The sequence below is a fragment of the Rhineura floridana genome, chromosome 2 (genome assembly GCF_030035675.1).
Source record: "Rhineura floridana isolate rRhiFlo1 chromosome 2, rRhiFlo1.hap2, whole genome shotgun sequence".
Classification (NCBI taxonomy): Eukaryota; Metazoa; Chordata; class Lepidosauria; order Squamata; family Rhineuridae; genus Rhineura; species Rhineura floridana.
The window spans coordinates 183,766,778-183,783,512 of record NC_084481.1 but is presented as its reverse complement, the minus strand read 5'-3'; the positions used below and the strand labels follow the sequence as shown (position 1 = coordinate 183,783,512).

Genomic DNA, 16,735 nt, shown 5'->3' with positions numbered 1-16,735 from the left:
CATAACAATTGAAAAAGGCAATTTTTATTTTTGAGAAATGGAGCAAAGCTCTTAAGAACCTTAATTCTTAAAAAAGGGATTGCAGATAAATTCTTAATGACCTTAACATTCGTTATGGTTCTACTTGCTATACTAGATAGCAAACTATACACTTACAACAGTGACTGTAAAGTTTTTCATCTATTCAAGATATCCCAGCAGCTGAATAAATCAGGGTTTTCTTCTTTTGAGTAAGAAAGAAAAAATATAAGAAAAACTCAAAACTATTTTTATGCTCTTCTCTAATTTGTTGCATGATTATTAACCTTTTATCACATCTACTGAACATCAAAGATTAACCAAGAATGTTTAAATTAAGCAGCATTCTTTCACAGCGAAACTTGTACCAATGTAAAAGTAAAATAATTTTAAAATGGTGCAAAACCAGTAATTTTGAATTTTTAGTACAACAGATCACAGAAATAAAGCCACATGAATACAAGTATCATTTTATGTACACATTAAGATGCTTCAGTACCCAAAGTATTTATTGCTATGTATTAGCAATGATTTTTTATACCTTTGAAGGGCCACAGAAAAATATAGTGTATATGTTAAATTTGAGTCCTAAATTTTGGTTTAGCAAGATACACTACAACAAATTTTTCATTTATGTATGAAAAGTTATATAGCCTTATATGAAAATGCCAAACTATTTACTATATACTAGATGAATTCCCAAATGGGAAAAATTAAAGAATCTTAAATATATTAGATTAGGTTTACTAGACCATCAATGATCTTTCAAACATGCAGCTGTTTACAGAACAAACTGTATTACAAAACAAGGGAAAAGTAAGTAATAGTGACATTTTTGTACAATGGTTAAACTCACTTTTACAATAAGCATGTCCTTGGTATTGTGCTGTAGGAAAAAATAATTTTACCAATCCCTTAAACAAAAGTGTTCACAGGTTTCTTGGAAAGAAATGAGAAATGTGAGAGTATGGTATTTATAATAGTGCAGTTTATGTTCTTTCTGAAACAAATTGTACTGTAGCATAAGTAGTTTGGAATTTACAAATAAGATACAACTCTATTTTAGCTGTCCACAGCAAAGGGTTAAATGGGAATGAAACTGCCAAAAAAAGGACATTAAATAACAAAAACAGCCCTAAAGCAGGCTGTAAGCACTGAATGTTCCATAAATGATTTATTTAATTATTACATTTCTATAGAAAAGTTTTATTCACAATATAATTGTGACAAACTGTCACAGGAATGATAGTGATTGCAATAAATGTTCATGCAACAGCAGCTTTGCACTTTATTTCTGTTTCTTTAAAACATAAATCTCTCCAGTCATGCTAATCACATAATTTTGACCTGCAGTGTTTAAGAAACAAGGTGTATAATATGACTACAACAAAAAGGTCTGAGTTTTAATCCATATTTTGTCTTAAGTATGAATGTTGCTTTTGTATCTTGAAACATGCATGCCTAGTTTTCGTTTTCTATCCAATGCCAAGCTGCCTACAATTGTCTTCTTTTTACTATCAGCTGTTATATTTAAATAATACCAAGAGGATCTGTTTGCAACTGTGGTTGTATCAACTGAGGTTGTAGAGGTGGTGGTAACTGGAGTGGTAAGATTGGCTCCACCATCTGCACTGGGATGGAAGGTGGAGGCTGATGTGCCGCATTGTCAGAGGTTTCTAAAATTTCTCCATTATAGAAGAAAAACTGGCATTGTTGAATGAATGTTTCTATTACTGATTGAAGAATCTTGGTGGTTGATAGAAACTCTCTGTTTTCAAAATCAGGTCTCATCAAAGTTGGCCAGAAACAGATAGATAAGTTATCTGCAGTCATAAGATTGGTTCTGCTTTGCTGACTAACCCTTTAAGAAGAATAAAAATGGTGAAATTGTTAATAGTTCATAAACAGAATTTAGGAAGATCATATTAAGTGTACTTAAAAATATTCCATGTAATCTCTTTAAAGGTTGCTGCTGATGGTTATATTAGTCATAAGAACAAGTCAAACATTACATCCTGAATGCGGGATGAAAGAGAATTAAGTCTCAAGACTTGTGTCTACCCACACCCATTCTCCCCAAGGAAACAATGCTACCTCATACAGCTCTATCCAGGATCTCCATGGACCTGCTTTGTATCTGCATGGATAGCAAAGCTCAGGGAGATCTATTCACATCTACCCAGAGAGAATTGGTTGTTGTTAGTAGAACATGCAAATGCTTTTACCAAACCACCTTCGGGAAACATCCCATGAGGCCTAAAGTCCATGTAGGATATCTAAACCCACGGATCCAAAATGGGTCAGAGTGCCATTTAGCTATTACAGTACACATCCACGTACATCCATAGACAATATTGGACATTAACAACATGTCACTGGAATACTACAGACAAGGCTTTTTTATGGCATTATCAGTTCTCAACACCACTGCTACATGTAGTCATGGTATATCACTGGCAGAAGGCACTTTTGTACATAGCAAAGAAAAACAGTTTAAACGTGGCAAAAAGATTCTGAATAGCCATTCCTGGCAGATATTAACTGATCATAGACATATATAGAATTGCACTAAGATGCACTTGGGTCACTGGGACTTACGAGGCAGTGAGTGTGTGTAGTATTGCAGCCATAGGGCTTATCCAATGTAGCACTAAGTAAGTGTCCTGTCAATGCAAGGATTACTGCTTCTGCAGCAGGATTTCCCCCTCTCATCCTACCCCCCAAATCTGTTCTTGGGTTATCCCAACTCTCTGGACTAGATTTGGACCAGTGCATGTGGGGAGAAGGGGGAGTCCAGTTACACCAGCAGTAATTCTTACACTGAGAGGATGCGTTAGCTAAACACCACCCAAAGTGTTATATTTGTAATCATTTAAATTGATATTTGGTACTGCAAATACCTGTTCAGATGAGTTATTACATATTTGAAGACTTCATAGTTCACTGGATGGAATTTCTTCACAATTTCTTTTAACTCATAGAGTCTCTCTGTTTTATCAAGGATTTCTGTAGAAATAGTTTTTTTTTTAAATATTAGAAAAGCGTTTGAATAGGAACAGTATTAACAACAATGGGATGTTAAACAATGGCCCTATGTTGACCAAGCATTTGATGCTGGCAGCTTCCCTCTCTCCTTCTCCTAACAAGCTAATTATAAGGGAGAGGGAAACTGGCAGCAAGAAAGGATGGGGACTTTAGATTTTTTTTTTGGGGGGGGGAGGCAACCATCTCTCAACTACATGTGCTGAATGCTTTTTCTTCTCCTACAATGAGGTAACAGTGAAGTCAGAAGACACCGTTATAGCATATTGTGGTAGGCCGAGTCTTATTCCAAGACTTATCTGAGTCCCTGTGGGTGAAATTTAAATTGTCATTCTTTTCTATATATGTATTAAGATGTGTGTTTAGGCTTAAGGGAAAAGTGAAGAACCCTCAAATCTATGCATGGGCACATAAGAGGTCATTCAAATGATTTCAGAGAACTAGCATATAAATTAGCAGGTGATCTGTCAAGTGCAGGCAGCAACCCAGGTTCTGGATTATGCACTGGTGGGTGTTTGGGAAAGTAGAACCTAAATTGGTACACCAAGTAAAGTTTCTAGATTTTTGTGGGGATATCCTGCTGGCGGGGGAGTTTCATAAAATTTGAAACAGTGTTTTAAGAAAATTTTAGAACATTTATTTGGACTGGAAAGTTCCACCAATGAGATTCTTATCCATGGACTAATGTATTAATTAGTCCAGACGATGAAACTATTAGAAATCACTCTAATTCACTATTGTAAAAGGGCTGCATGCATTATCTTTACAGAAACATTACAGGGAACTGGAAAAAAAAGTTTTGTGGGGAGAGTTGAGGCAGTGTTCCTAAATGCTTGAGCAGGTTTTGTTTTACTAACTCTTTGTTTCAGTAAAATCCCTGGGAAATGACATCAGTAACAAGTTATTCAGGGTTTTGCGTTCACATGATTCTTGATTTAGCTATAAAATGGCAAAGATAGATGCATGATTTTTTTGCATGGGTGGCAGAAGTCTTCATATATGTGCACAAGCACCAATCTTAGCTTTTCAGAGATCGCAGCTAAAGATGCTACATGCTCGCAGTTTTATGAAGTGCAGCCACTATGCTTTATACAGTCATAAAAGAGAAAGTCAACAATCACTAATTAATTTTACAACTGAAATTAAGGTTCAAAGTTTCAAAGTTTATCAACCCAAGCTACCCTGAGCAGTTTTTCTTCTATTGACTGTAATTGTTAAAGTAATATTCAACAACAAAACATAACCAAGAAAATTGGGAGTGGAGTTCCACTCATTGAACACTCTTCCAGTTTTTGTCAATTTGTGTTCCTCTCACCAGCTCCTTGCACCCACCCACCCCAAAAATATGCTCCAGGATGTAGTGGGGCCTCTGGAACAACATGGGAGGTGGTGGGCAAGCCTAAGAAAAGAGGAATCAGCTGGACTGCTGGCCGTTCCAAAAACAAAAGGACTCTTCCAGTTTGCAGAAAGGCTACACTGGATCCAACCCATAGATTTGATTCATAAAAGCCATTTAGTAGCATTTCTAATAGCATGTTTGAAGCCAACAAGCAGGCACTCATAGCAGTTATCTGAAGCATCACATTATCAACATTTTTAGAAAGAGATCAATTTAACATGTAATAGTTATTTCAATGCATTATTGACAACATTTTCCAAGAGTTGTATTTAATTTTCAACTGGTTATCTACAACACACATTTCACAAAAGAAAAAAGAATTGCTTACTTGATGCTTCAACTAATTCTGGATGTAGTGAATAAGGAATTAAAGGATCTGGCAGATCTGCAAAGAAAGCTTTTAGAGCTCCTGCCACAGCATTTACTGTTACATCCATAGATTCCAAACTGATGTTATGATCTATAAAACAACATAGAACAGTATTTTATGAGCGCTATCATGACACATTTCTAAAAACGATGTACTGAATTGCAAATACGAAGTGGCCATTGGACATTCATTTAAATTAACCATGAATAAAATGCTGTAGTGAAGTTGTCTACCATAAACATTTATCATAATTATCAATATTATTAGACTATGATGCTATGAAAATGACTTTCTACCCTGTGGTTTTTACACCTAGTGGTTTAATGTGTGCGTGCATGCACGCACACACACCCACACCCACACACCAACCACAACTGACATCAGAATTTATTTTCCCACTTCACAATTAAGGGTATTTATGGGATTATCTTCCTTTGCACTTAAAAAGTGGTGAATGAGGAGGAATGGACCATTGGTCTCACCTGAAGGGTGATTTTCATAGGAGGACTGCCATCAAGCGGGTTATAGCTCCACCTATCGTCGGAAGGCAAGAATGTTTTTGAAGTCAAGACTAGGGGCATCAGGCCCCTCCCACTCTCCAGTTCATTCGCAGCGAGTCCAAAGAGAGATATCTAAAAATGCAGGAGAAAAGGCCAACGGGCCTACCAGCAAAGACATAACACAATAGCAATAATCATAATAATATGACTCTAACGTAGCGATATAACATTAATAGCAGTCTTGACTTCACTAGTAAATCTAATATAATAGCGTCACAGGAGTATATGAAAAAAAACCCAAAAATATCTAAGTATCCAGGTATCCTCCAACTGGGAGGGTCGTGATGGCAGTCCTCCTATGAAAATCACCCTTCAGGTGAGACCAATGGTCCATTTTCCATAGGAGGACTGCCATCAAGCGGGATGTACCAAAGCAGCCCATAACAGGGAGGGACCACCCACATCCTAATCATCATTAAGAACCTGTTGCAACACTCGTCTGCCAAAAGAGGCATCAGCAGAGGCATAACGATCTATTTTGTAATGCCTTATAAACGAGTGCGGGGTAGACCAAACAGCAGCTCTGCAAATATCAGCAACAGGAGCGTTGGTAGCAAAAGCAGCCGTAGTGGCCGCTGACCTAGTGGAATGAGCTGTTATACTAGCTGGAACTGGAGCTTAAGGGACTCATAGGCTAAGGTAATACATGCACGCAACCAGCGGGATAAGGTGGAATTAGCTACTTTATGCCCCATAGAACGTGGATGAAAGGATACAAACAAAGACTCAGTTCGTCGTGTATCCTGGGTCCTAGACAGGTAGGTCTTGAGAGCCCTCCGAACATCCAATGAATGCCAAGCCTTCTCTAGAGGATGGGTAGGATTCGGACAAAATGAAGGAAGAACAATGTCCTGGTTGCAATGGAAAACTGAATTGACCTTGGGACGGACGGAAGGATCAGTTTTCAGCACAACAGAGTCCTTGTGAAAGACACAGAGATGGCGGGCAGAAGACAATGTGCCCAGTTCCGAAACTCGTCTCGCAGAGGTGATCGCGATCAGGAACAGGACCTTGAATGACAACAGACGTAAAGGCACAGTCCTAAGGGGTTCGAACGGAGGGCGTTGTAAAGCTTGTAGGACCTTCGACAAACTCCATGAGGGAAAACGGTGGAATACAGCCAGTGAGTGTAACGCGGTTCCCCTCAGAAAACGTTTGATGAACGGGTGCGAGGCAATAGGAGCACCAGCGGAGGACACTGAGAGAATGGATGACAGAGTGGACGCATGTCTACATAAGGTGTTGGGTCTCAGTCCCATCAGGAGGCCCCTATGAAGGAATTGCAGCACCTGTTGTATTGTGGCCTGGGAAGGATCGAGGTGCTGGGACTGACACCACCTGGAGAATGCCACCCAAGTATGTTGATATATACAGGTGGTGGATGGTGGTCTCGAGGCCAAGATAATGTCAATAACAGCGTTAGACAGGCCAGCAGATCTCAAATGTCCCCGTTCAAAAGCCACACTGTTAGCTTGAGCCAATTGGGATCCTGATGCAATATTCGGCCCTGGGATAAGAGGTCTGGCCTGACCGGGAGCGTCCAAGGGTCCGTCACTGACATGGCAAGGAGATCCGAGAACCACGGTCGACAGGGCCAATATGGAGCTATCAGAACCAGTTTGGCCCTCTCGCGTCGCGCCTTTCTCAAGGTTCTGGCTAACAGTGGTATTGGAGGGAAGGCGTACAATAGGCCATCCCGGCCACGGTAGCGATAGGGCATCCACAGATTCCATTGTCGTGTCCAGGTATCAAGCGAAGTACCTGGGTAGCTGGCAATTGCGACTGGAGGCAAACAGATCGACTGAGAAGACGCCGAACCGACACTGGAGAAGATGGAAAATGGTCGGATGAAGTTTCCATTCTCCCGGAAAAACTTGTTGTCTGCTGTCACATTCCAAATTCCTCTGAGATGTTCTGCTTTTAAGGATTGCAGATGTTGCTCTACCCAGTCGAATATGAGGGAAGCTAGGTTCTGCAGAGGACAGGACCTGGTCCCCCCTTGTCTGTTCAAATGAGATTTGGCACACATGTTGTCCGTTCGAATGAGAACATGGTCCAAGTGGAACAGAGACTGAAAATGGAGCAGAGCTAAGTGGACAGCCTTCAGTTCTAGCCAATTGATGCTCTGAGTCTGCTCTGCTGTGGTCCAACCCCCCTGAACAAACTGGGAGTTGCAGTGGGCTCCCCAGCCGAGGAGACTGGCATCTGTGGTGATAACAGTCCTGCGGGGTTCTCTGAACGGAGTGCCCTGGGTGAGATATTGGACCCTCGTCCACCAATGAAAGACGCAGTGCGGGGCTCAGGGGAATTGCTTGATGATTTGACCTGGCAATGTCCTGCTGAAACGGCAACAAAGCCCACTGGAGTTGGCGAGTATGAGCTCGAGCCCATGGCACAATATGGATGGTGGACACCAACATTCCGAGAGCCCTGGCTAGAAGCATGACGTCTGCGGTTGTGTGGTGCATCAGAGACCATGCAATGTCTGTGATAGTAGTTATGCGGTCTGGAGACAGAAACACCGTCGCCTGCAGGGTGTCCAACATCGCCCCTAGATGTTGTAGGCGTTGGGTTGGTTGGAGATGGCTTTTGTCGAAATTGACTAGCCAGCCGTAGGCCTGCAAGACATGGAGCGTGAGCGTTAGATGGCGATGAGCCAGCTCCCTGGAACTCGCCCGTATTAAAAGATCGTCCAAGTAAGGGTAGATATGGACCCCTTGAAGCTGGAGGCAAGCCAGTAGTATGAGTAGCACCTTGGTAAATACTCTCGAGGCAGATGAGAGGCCGAACGGCATCGCTCAATATTGAAAATGCTGGGGGCCGAAAGCAAACTGAAGGAATTTTCTGTGGGCTATGCAAATAGGCACATGGAGATACACTTCCTTTAGGTCGATAGAAGCCAGGAAGTCTCCTTCTTGAAGGCTTTCTGTAATGGAGTGGAGGGATTCCATTTTGAACCTGCGATACTTTACGAAATGGCTGATGAACTTGAGGTCCAACACCGCCCTCCATGACAGATCTCGTTTGGGCACAGCAAATAGGAGGGAGTACACCCCTTCCGACCTCTCTGTTGTAGGGACTGGCTCTATCGCCGCTGTGTTCAAGAGGTGATGTATGGCTGTCTGCATGATGCAGTGCCTGGCTGGTGCCCTGGGACAAGGGGAGGGATGAAATCTGTCCGGAGGGATTGCCGAAAACTCTAGTGCATAGCCATAATGAAAAAGATCTCTGATCCAGGTGACCTGAGTCAGACGCAGCCAATGGTCTCCAAACAGACGCAGTCTGCCCCCAACCGGTATTGTGTCAGTACTGTCTGTGCTGGCGAGACCCTCCCCTATATGAGGACGTTGACGTACCTCTGCGCCCCTGGTACTGACCTCTGCCTGGGAAACGTCTGTTCCAGACTCCCCTGGAGGGACGGAAATCATAGGTTTGGAAATCGCGGCCTCGTGCCCCGGGCCGCGTTCCTCGAAAGGGCTGGGTCATGCGGTATGAGGTGAAACATCTGAAAGGCCTGCGATCAACGTTCCTGACAGCGGCCAAGACAGGCTTTCGAGCATCCTTGGGGTCAACAAGCACTGCCTTTAGGGCTTCCTCGCCGAAGAGTAATGAACCGGAATAAGGTGCTCTTGATAAATTAACTCTGGCTGTAGAGTCCGCTTGCCAGTGACGAAGCCAGAGGGTCCGTCGAGCGACTACCTGAGCTGCCATAGCTCGTGCTCCCAGCTGATTTGCGTCCAAGGTGGCATCAGCCACAAAAGCCGCTGTCTTGCGCAATTTCATCAGTGACCTCCTCAGAGAGACAGGATCGGGATTAGGATCATCTAAGAGGTCATCCAACCACATCATCGCTGCCCTGGAAAAGATGGAAGCTGATGCAGAGGCTCGCATGGAGAAAGCTGTGGCCTCATGATTCTTGCATAAGGCAAAGTCCAGCCTCCGCTCAGTGGCGTCCTTTAAATGTGAATCTCCTTCCCTCGGCAAAAGGGATCTAGAGACTAGACTGGAGATCGGCTTGTCTATGCCAGGGATGGCCAGTCTGCTTGTAAAGTCCGGAGCCAAAGAGTAAAGTCTGTCCGCAAGGGCGTTGAAACGGCGTGTTTGTAATGGATGAGACCATTTGTCCTTGGCCAGTTTAGCAATAGGATCTGGCACAGGAAGGTAGTGCTCTGCTGGTGTGGGGGATTTCAAGACCCTGGCCCCTTTAATACCGGGAGTGGCAGCTGCAGGTTGTGTAGATTGGAGACCAAGGGTGTTCAATACTCTGCAAGCAAGGGGCTGATAATCTAAGGCATCAAACAGGCGATAAGATGTATCGTCCTCATGTTCCGAATGATCACTCCATTCGTCTCCTTCGGCTTGCACAGCAAATGGTGACTCCTCCCCACAAGAAACGTCATCAACAAACCTGCCCCTGGCAATGTCAAAAGGATTTGGAGAGCATGATGGATCTGCCTCATTGCGTACATAGTGGTCCACACTGCGCTGAGGAATGGCGGGGACTTGTGACGGTGACTGTGTTTGAGTGAAGAACGACAGCATGTCTTGTAGTTGTGATATGAACTCATGAGACAGCTGCAGCCCCAGTGAGGTAGATGGTTGCGCTTGTAGAGGCGACGTTATGGATGGCTCAGCAGGCTGTGAAGATGAATAAGCCCTAGGTGGTAATATGGGAGGAGGGTGGCTGGCTGCTGTTTGGTCAGGAAACCCAGCAAAGTCCTCCTCAGAGGAGGATGCAGTCGGAGAGTGAAATAGATTCGTTAACTGTTCCTGGCCCGCCCCCTCGGAAACCGGAACAGAGACGTAGCGTGGCCGCTTGGTTGTGCTGTGGCTGGATAGATGTTTAGTTTTGGCAACCGCTTTGGTGTGCTTATGCTTGGCCGCCTTAGATTGTTTCGGCTTGGTTGCCTGAGTTGTCGCTGGCTGTTCCGCCATCATATATTTTCTAGGGGGTTCAGTACACGGCCACGGATGGGGCAGAATGTACAGACCCAAACAGGCTCAGTACACGGCCACGGATGGGGCAGAATGTACAATTTCAACAGTGTTAGTACATGGCCACGGATGGGGCAGAATGTACAGTATCAACAGCCTTGGTACACGGCCACGGATGGGGCAGAATGTACAGATCGAACAGCCTTGGTACATGGCCACGGATGGGGCAGAATGTACAGTTCCAGACAGCCTGAGTATACGCAGAATGTACAATTTCAAACAGCCTTGGTAAACGGCCACAGATGGGGCAGAATGCACAGTTCCAAACAGGCTTTGCACACGGCCACGGATGGGGCAGAATGCACAGTTCCAACTAGGCTGGATACACGAAACAGCTTCAATAGTCAGCTTCAGGCAGCAGTTTGTGTTGAAGAACTTATAGCAGGATTATAGAGGTTCTGCTCTGCAGCATACACACAGAAAAGGCAGAAACTGACAGAAAAGGCCTAGAACAGAATCGTTTACTATGGAAAGGATCAAACAGAAAGGGCGGGAAAAAAGGGGGAGGAACAAAATGGCGCCCACGAAAAGAGCGGGAAAATTGGCCAATCAGAAAGGCTTGGGGCGATGAAGAAGCAATGGCGGTCACAGGGGAGCACCAGCGAGCTCAAAAAACGGCCTCAAAAAACGCTCTGGAGATGCGGGGCTGAGAAGCGCGATCACGGCTTAGAGAGCGAGCCAGATCTCTACAGCCGCGGGACAGACTCAGCAAGCGAGGGGAATAAGGAGCCGCAGCCGCAGACTCCGAAGGCAGTCGCGGTGAGATTTAAAATGTCGCAGAACGAGCCGGGGGAGGCGGGGCAGCCCAACCAGAAAGGGACACTGAAAGTAGAAAGAGCCGCAGCCGCAGGCTCTGGAGAAAAAACTAAGGGAGCTGCTGCGAAAATAGGCGGCGAGTTGAAAAAAGAGCGGCAGCGCAAAGCAGAGAGCTGCAGCCGCAAGCTCCTGGATTAAGTCTGCGTCCGCCGGCTGAGGAAGGGAGAACCGCAGCCACGGTCTCCCAGAATCGCCATTCGGCTAGGCAGGGAGTTGCAGCCGCAAGCTCCTGGAGTAAGTCTGCGTACGCTGACTGAGGAAGGGAGAACCGCAGCCATGGTCTCCCAGAATCGCCGTTCGGCTAGGCAGGGAGCTGCAGCCGCAAGCTCCCATAACAAGGCTGCGTCCGCTGCCTTAGGAAGGGAGAACCGCAGCCGCAGTCTCCCAGTAAATAGCTAGGGACTAAGGGAAAAAAATAGACAAAAAGGGGATCCTCCTTAAGTACAAAGACAAACAAAGTACAGTCAGTCGCACAGACTCTAAAGTAAAAGACAGAGGGAAGGAAATAACATGGAATACACACACAAAACCTCCACACCATGTCACACAAATACACAAAAACTTATCTAGACGCTAGCTATATATCCAACTAGCACGGACGAAGGCAAGAATGAACTGGAGAGTGGGAGGGGCCTGACGCCCCTAGTCTTGTCTTCAAAAACATTCTTGCCTTCGGACGATAGGTGGAGCTATAACCCGCTTGATGGCAGTCCTCCTATGTAAAATTCACATATTCCAAAGTTACAGGATAACTTTTATATAAAATAATAAATTAGACAAGATTAAAACATTGCCTTCTCACGAAATTAAGCCTTCCCCTTTGCTCACAATATAGGTGAACTTATGCTAAATTAAGTACTTCACAAAAATATAACTTTTTCAAAATGTGACATCAAGTTACAATATTTTTATAATACTAGAACCATTGCATCAACAAAGTAAAATGCCAATGATGCTGATCTTGGGAGAGTTCAATCATGAACCTGTGCACCATTAGTAGAAATTCAAAGAATTATAGTTTTGGTGAACGCGTGAAATAAATTACTGATTTACTCATCAAACCAGAGGTCCACAGCCAACTATAATTTGTGGGAACTACCAATTTTGCCTCTCTCCAGATTCAGGGAAAGAACAGATTTTGTTGTTGTTGTTATTAACCATTTATGCTTGAAAACCTTAAAGTGTAAACAAAGTCTGATGTCATGGTGAGTTTTGTAGGCACTCAGAAGTAGAAAGTCTTGTTACTTCCTAATCCTCAATGTCTAAAGACATCCTTTGCATGCAGATGGTTCCTTGTTCAATCCGTGGCATCTCCAGGTAGGGCTGGGAAAGATTGCTGCCTGAAACCTTGGACAGCCACTGCCAGACAGTGGTTGACAATACTGGGCTAGATGGACCAACAATCTGATTCACTATAAGGCAGCTTCCTATGCTCAAAGAATAGCCCCTGCCATCTCTCATCTTGGGCTAGGAAGTCTCCCTCTGTGTCATCACAATGAGCTAGGGTCCAGGAGGCATTCTAGAACCAATCCAGAACACAGCTTAAGTTTCTAGACAAAAATAGAACATAATTTCCATAGGATGAAAAATGTATATGGGGGGGGGGAAGCTGCCTGCTTCAGCTTAACTTCTGCTTCATTGTTACAACCCAATTGACAGTTGTTACAGACAAATTATCCATGACAAACTGTACAGCTCAAAGTTATAGACCAACCACTTAGATGATTTAGAGGGAACAAGCTGCAAATGAAAGAGGTGGAATTTTCTTTAGATATTGCTATTTCTGATAAAGTGTTGTGATTTTTTTCAAACTGAATTGGTTTATGATGCTGTGCTATGTTTTATTTTACAGTAATCAGTTTGGAGGGTCATTTTGTAGAAAAGCAGGCTACAGAACTAAATATTTATTTTATTTATTTATTGCATTTATATCCCACTCTTCCTGCTAGAAGGAGCCCAGGGCAGCAAAAAACAAAACTAAATACATTCTAAAACATCTTAAAAACAAAAGATTTTAAAACATATTGAAACAAAACATCTTTAAAAACATATTTGAAAAGCTTTAAAAACATCTAAAAAATTAATTCCAACACAGTCACAGATTGGGATAAGATCTCTATTTAAAAGACTTATTGAAAGAGGAAGGTCTTCATAGGCACCGAAAAGATAACAGAGATGGTGCCTGTCTAATAAGGAGAGGGAATTCCAGAGTGTCGGTGCCACTACACTAAAGGTACACTTCCTATGTTGTGCAGAACAGACGTCCTGATCAGATGGGATCTGCAGGAGGCCCTCGCCTGCAGACCGCAGTTATCGACTGGGTATATAAGGGGTAAGAATCTTTCAGCTATCCTGGTCCCAAGTTGTGTAAGGCTTGTACACCTTGACCTTGGCTTGGTAGCTAATGGATAGCCAGTGCAATTCCTTCAGCACCAGGATAACATGTTGGCAATAACCTGCCCGAGTGAGCACTTATTCCACTGCATTTTGCACCAGCTGCAGCTTCTGGACCAACGTCAAGGGCAGCCCCACATACAGTAATCCAACCTGGAGGTTACCAGTGCATGGACTACAGTGGTCAGCCTATCCCGGTCCACAGCTGTCTTACCAACCAAAGCTGGTAAAAGGCACTCCTAGCCACTGAGCTCACCTGGGCCTCTAGAAACAAAGATGGATCCAGGAGCACCTCCAGACTATGAACCTGCTCTTTCAGAGGGAGTACAACCCCATCCAAAGCAGGCAACTGACCAATTATCCATACTTGGGAACCACCAACCCACAGTGCCTCTATCTTGCCAGGATTCAGGCTCAGTTTATTGGCCCTCATCCAGCCCACCACCGAGTCTAGCCATTGGTAAAGGGCTTGCATGGCCTCTCCTGATTTCGATGTGACAGAGAAATAGAGCTGGGTATCATCAGCGTACTGCGACAGGTCACCCAAAATCTCCTGATGACAGCTCCTAAAGGCTTCATATAGATGTTAAACAGCACTGGAGACAAGATAGTACCCTTTCACACCCTATAGCACAACTGCCAGGGGGCCGAAACAATCCCCCAATGCTATTCTCTGAAAGTGACCCTGGAGGTAGGATTACAACCACTGTAAAACAGTGCCTCTGATATCCATCTCACCAAGTTGGCTCAGAAGGATACCATGGTCAATGGTACCAAAAGCCACTGAGAGACCTTGTAAGAATAACAGGGTCACACTCCCCCTGTCCTCCCAATAAAGGTCATTCATCAAGACGATCAAGGCCGATACAGTCCCATAACCAGGCCTGAACCCAGATTGGAATGGGATACAAAGAGTACCTGCAATTGCTGTGCCACAACCCTCTCAATCACCTTCCCTCAAAAGGGAGTACTTGCAACTGGGCAGTAGTTATCACAGGGTGAGCTTTTTCAGGAGTAGTTGGATCACCACCTCTTTCAGGGCAGCTGGGACCATTCCCGTAAAGATGCATTGACCACATGCTGGATCCACTTGGTCATACCTCCTTGACAAGATTTAGTAAGCCAAGAAGGGCAAGGATCAAGAGGACATGTTGCTGGCTACATTGTCACAAGCAAGTTGTCCATGTCATCAGGCGGCTTCAACTGGAACTGATCCCAAGAAGTGGCAGTATACGTTGCACTACACACTTCACTGGGAACGACATTAGATGTGGATGGCGCATCAAGACTGTTATGGAGGCAAACAACTTTACCCTCAAAATGCAATGCCATGCTATTCACAGTGAATGAATTATACAGTTACCATACAGTTTACTACTGTATGAGGCCATACCTTATCTATCTGTTATTCAGCAAATAATAATTTGTACTTCATATAACCAACTATATAAAGGCACGTTTGTCAGTTTCTACTATTAACTATTTGGAACACAAAGATTAGATTGCAGGGTTTTAAACAGTGTATAAAAATATAAGCAGACAATAAGATCCATCACAAATAAATTTTGTTGTTCTTCATATGTCCCACTACCTTGATCAAATTGCTTCTGAATGTTGTCTTGATCAGTTTTATTCCCACTAACACGATAGAGCCCTTCAGTACATAAACCTGGGGGGAGGGAAAGCAAATGGTACATGATTATGTTTTTCAAACTAAAAAATATTTTTCCAATATAAACAGAATTCATATTGAAATATTTAACACTATCACAGCCTTGAAATAAGCCCAACAAATTGCCTGCAAAATGTTTTACTAGACTGCTGGAGGATGGCAGAGCTCTCTGTCTTTCCTGTAACAGCCCTCCTCTGACAATCTATTTGGTTTCTATGCTGGGTGCAGAGCAGAGATGGAGCACTCCATCCCTCTTGCACCACACTCACCTGCAAGGAACTCCATGTTCTTTCCTTGTTGCCTATGGCTATCAGGCTGCGCTGTCAATTTCTTCAGTTAATATGGTCTGGTTTCTTGTTAATTTACAATCCTAAAACACAACTCTCAGCTTCAGTTAGGTGGGGATTACTTCAGAGTAAACAATGGCTGTAATAATAGTAAGCTAATTCTAATTCATAGTGTAATGAATCACCAGCTCTTTTAAAAGCGAAACATATTCAACTACTTGTTCCCACGAAGTTTCATATCTTAATCACTATTGAAGAAGATATATTACAGTCTTAGGAACTGTCATGAATAAACCACAGTGCTAGTGTTTATGCTTTAAATTCCCACAATCCCTCTTCATCCCTTCATATCCACCATCCTTACTCATGTAAACCACCTCAAAAAATAATAAGATATAAAGCAAATACTTTGCAAATGCCCCAAACTCAAAACACATTTGAAAAGAGAATAGTGCATCATAATGCACTGACGTAGGGGAAAAAACTCAACAGGAAACATGCTCAGAAGAAGAAAAACTCTTCTGTCAAAAACTACATACAGGATGAACAAAAAATATGATTTCTTTAAAAAAAGAAAAAATTGTATTTTTATTTAAATCTTTTTTTAAAAATGTAGACATTAGGTTTAAATGATAGCTAGGTTAAGTATTTTACATATAAACAGGTCAGCCCGATAATTAACCTCTAATTTGAACCAATTCTTCTAAGCAGAGACAGTGAAATAAAGGAAACTTTTCTTATAAATGAAGCTCCAATATGATATTTTTCAAATATTATTGTACTGGATTGTATTCAATGTAGCACTAAGTAAGTAGTTCCATCAGTGCAAGGATTTCTACTTCTGCAACTGACCTTTCCCCCCTCTCCTCCCCCATGCACACCCTAAATCAGTTTTAGGGGTTCCCCCAACCTTCCAGAACAGATTTGGGGAGGGTGCAGTGCATGCACAGAAAGAGGAAAGGGCGGAAAGTCCCATTTCACAATAATCCTTGTGCTGACAGGACGCATTAGTAAAATACCATCCAATGTACCTATCAAACACATTCTGACCTGAGGAGAATAAACTGCTCTAAACTGCCCTAAACTGCCAAGTAATTTACTTCTGCCTATCAGTTATGGGCATTTCATTTTTTTTTGCTGTTTTGCTTTATGACTGGGGTTGGGTCAAGGCAGGGCAAAGCT

At 43.3% G+C, this 16,735-nt stretch overlaps 1 protein-coding gene across 4 annotated transcripts in view; it reads right to left on the bottom strand.

The window, feature by feature from the left end:
- Window positions 1-472: 472 nt before the first annotated feature.
- The window catches only part of ARHGAP5 (Rho GTPase activating protein 5), a 68,082-nt gene continuing 51,819 nt past the window's right edge, over window positions 473-16,735 (bottom strand). For all 4 annotated transcript variants that reach the window (XM_061611606.1, XM_061611609.1, XM_061611608.1 and 1 more), the window contains exons 5-8: window positions 15,186-15,263; window positions 4,788-4,919; window positions 2,919-3,024; window positions 473-1,879 (exon numbers count right to left, since the gene is read on the bottom strand). In XM_061611606.1, the coding sequence (XP_061467590.1) occupies window positions 1,549-1,879; window positions 2,919-3,024; window positions 4,788-4,919; window positions 15,186-15,263 (647 nt within the window). In that variant the 3' untranslated portion in view covers window positions 473-1,548. The remainder of the gene's footprint in view (window positions 1,880-2,918; window positions 3,025-4,787; window positions 4,920-15,185; window positions 15,264-16,735) is intronic.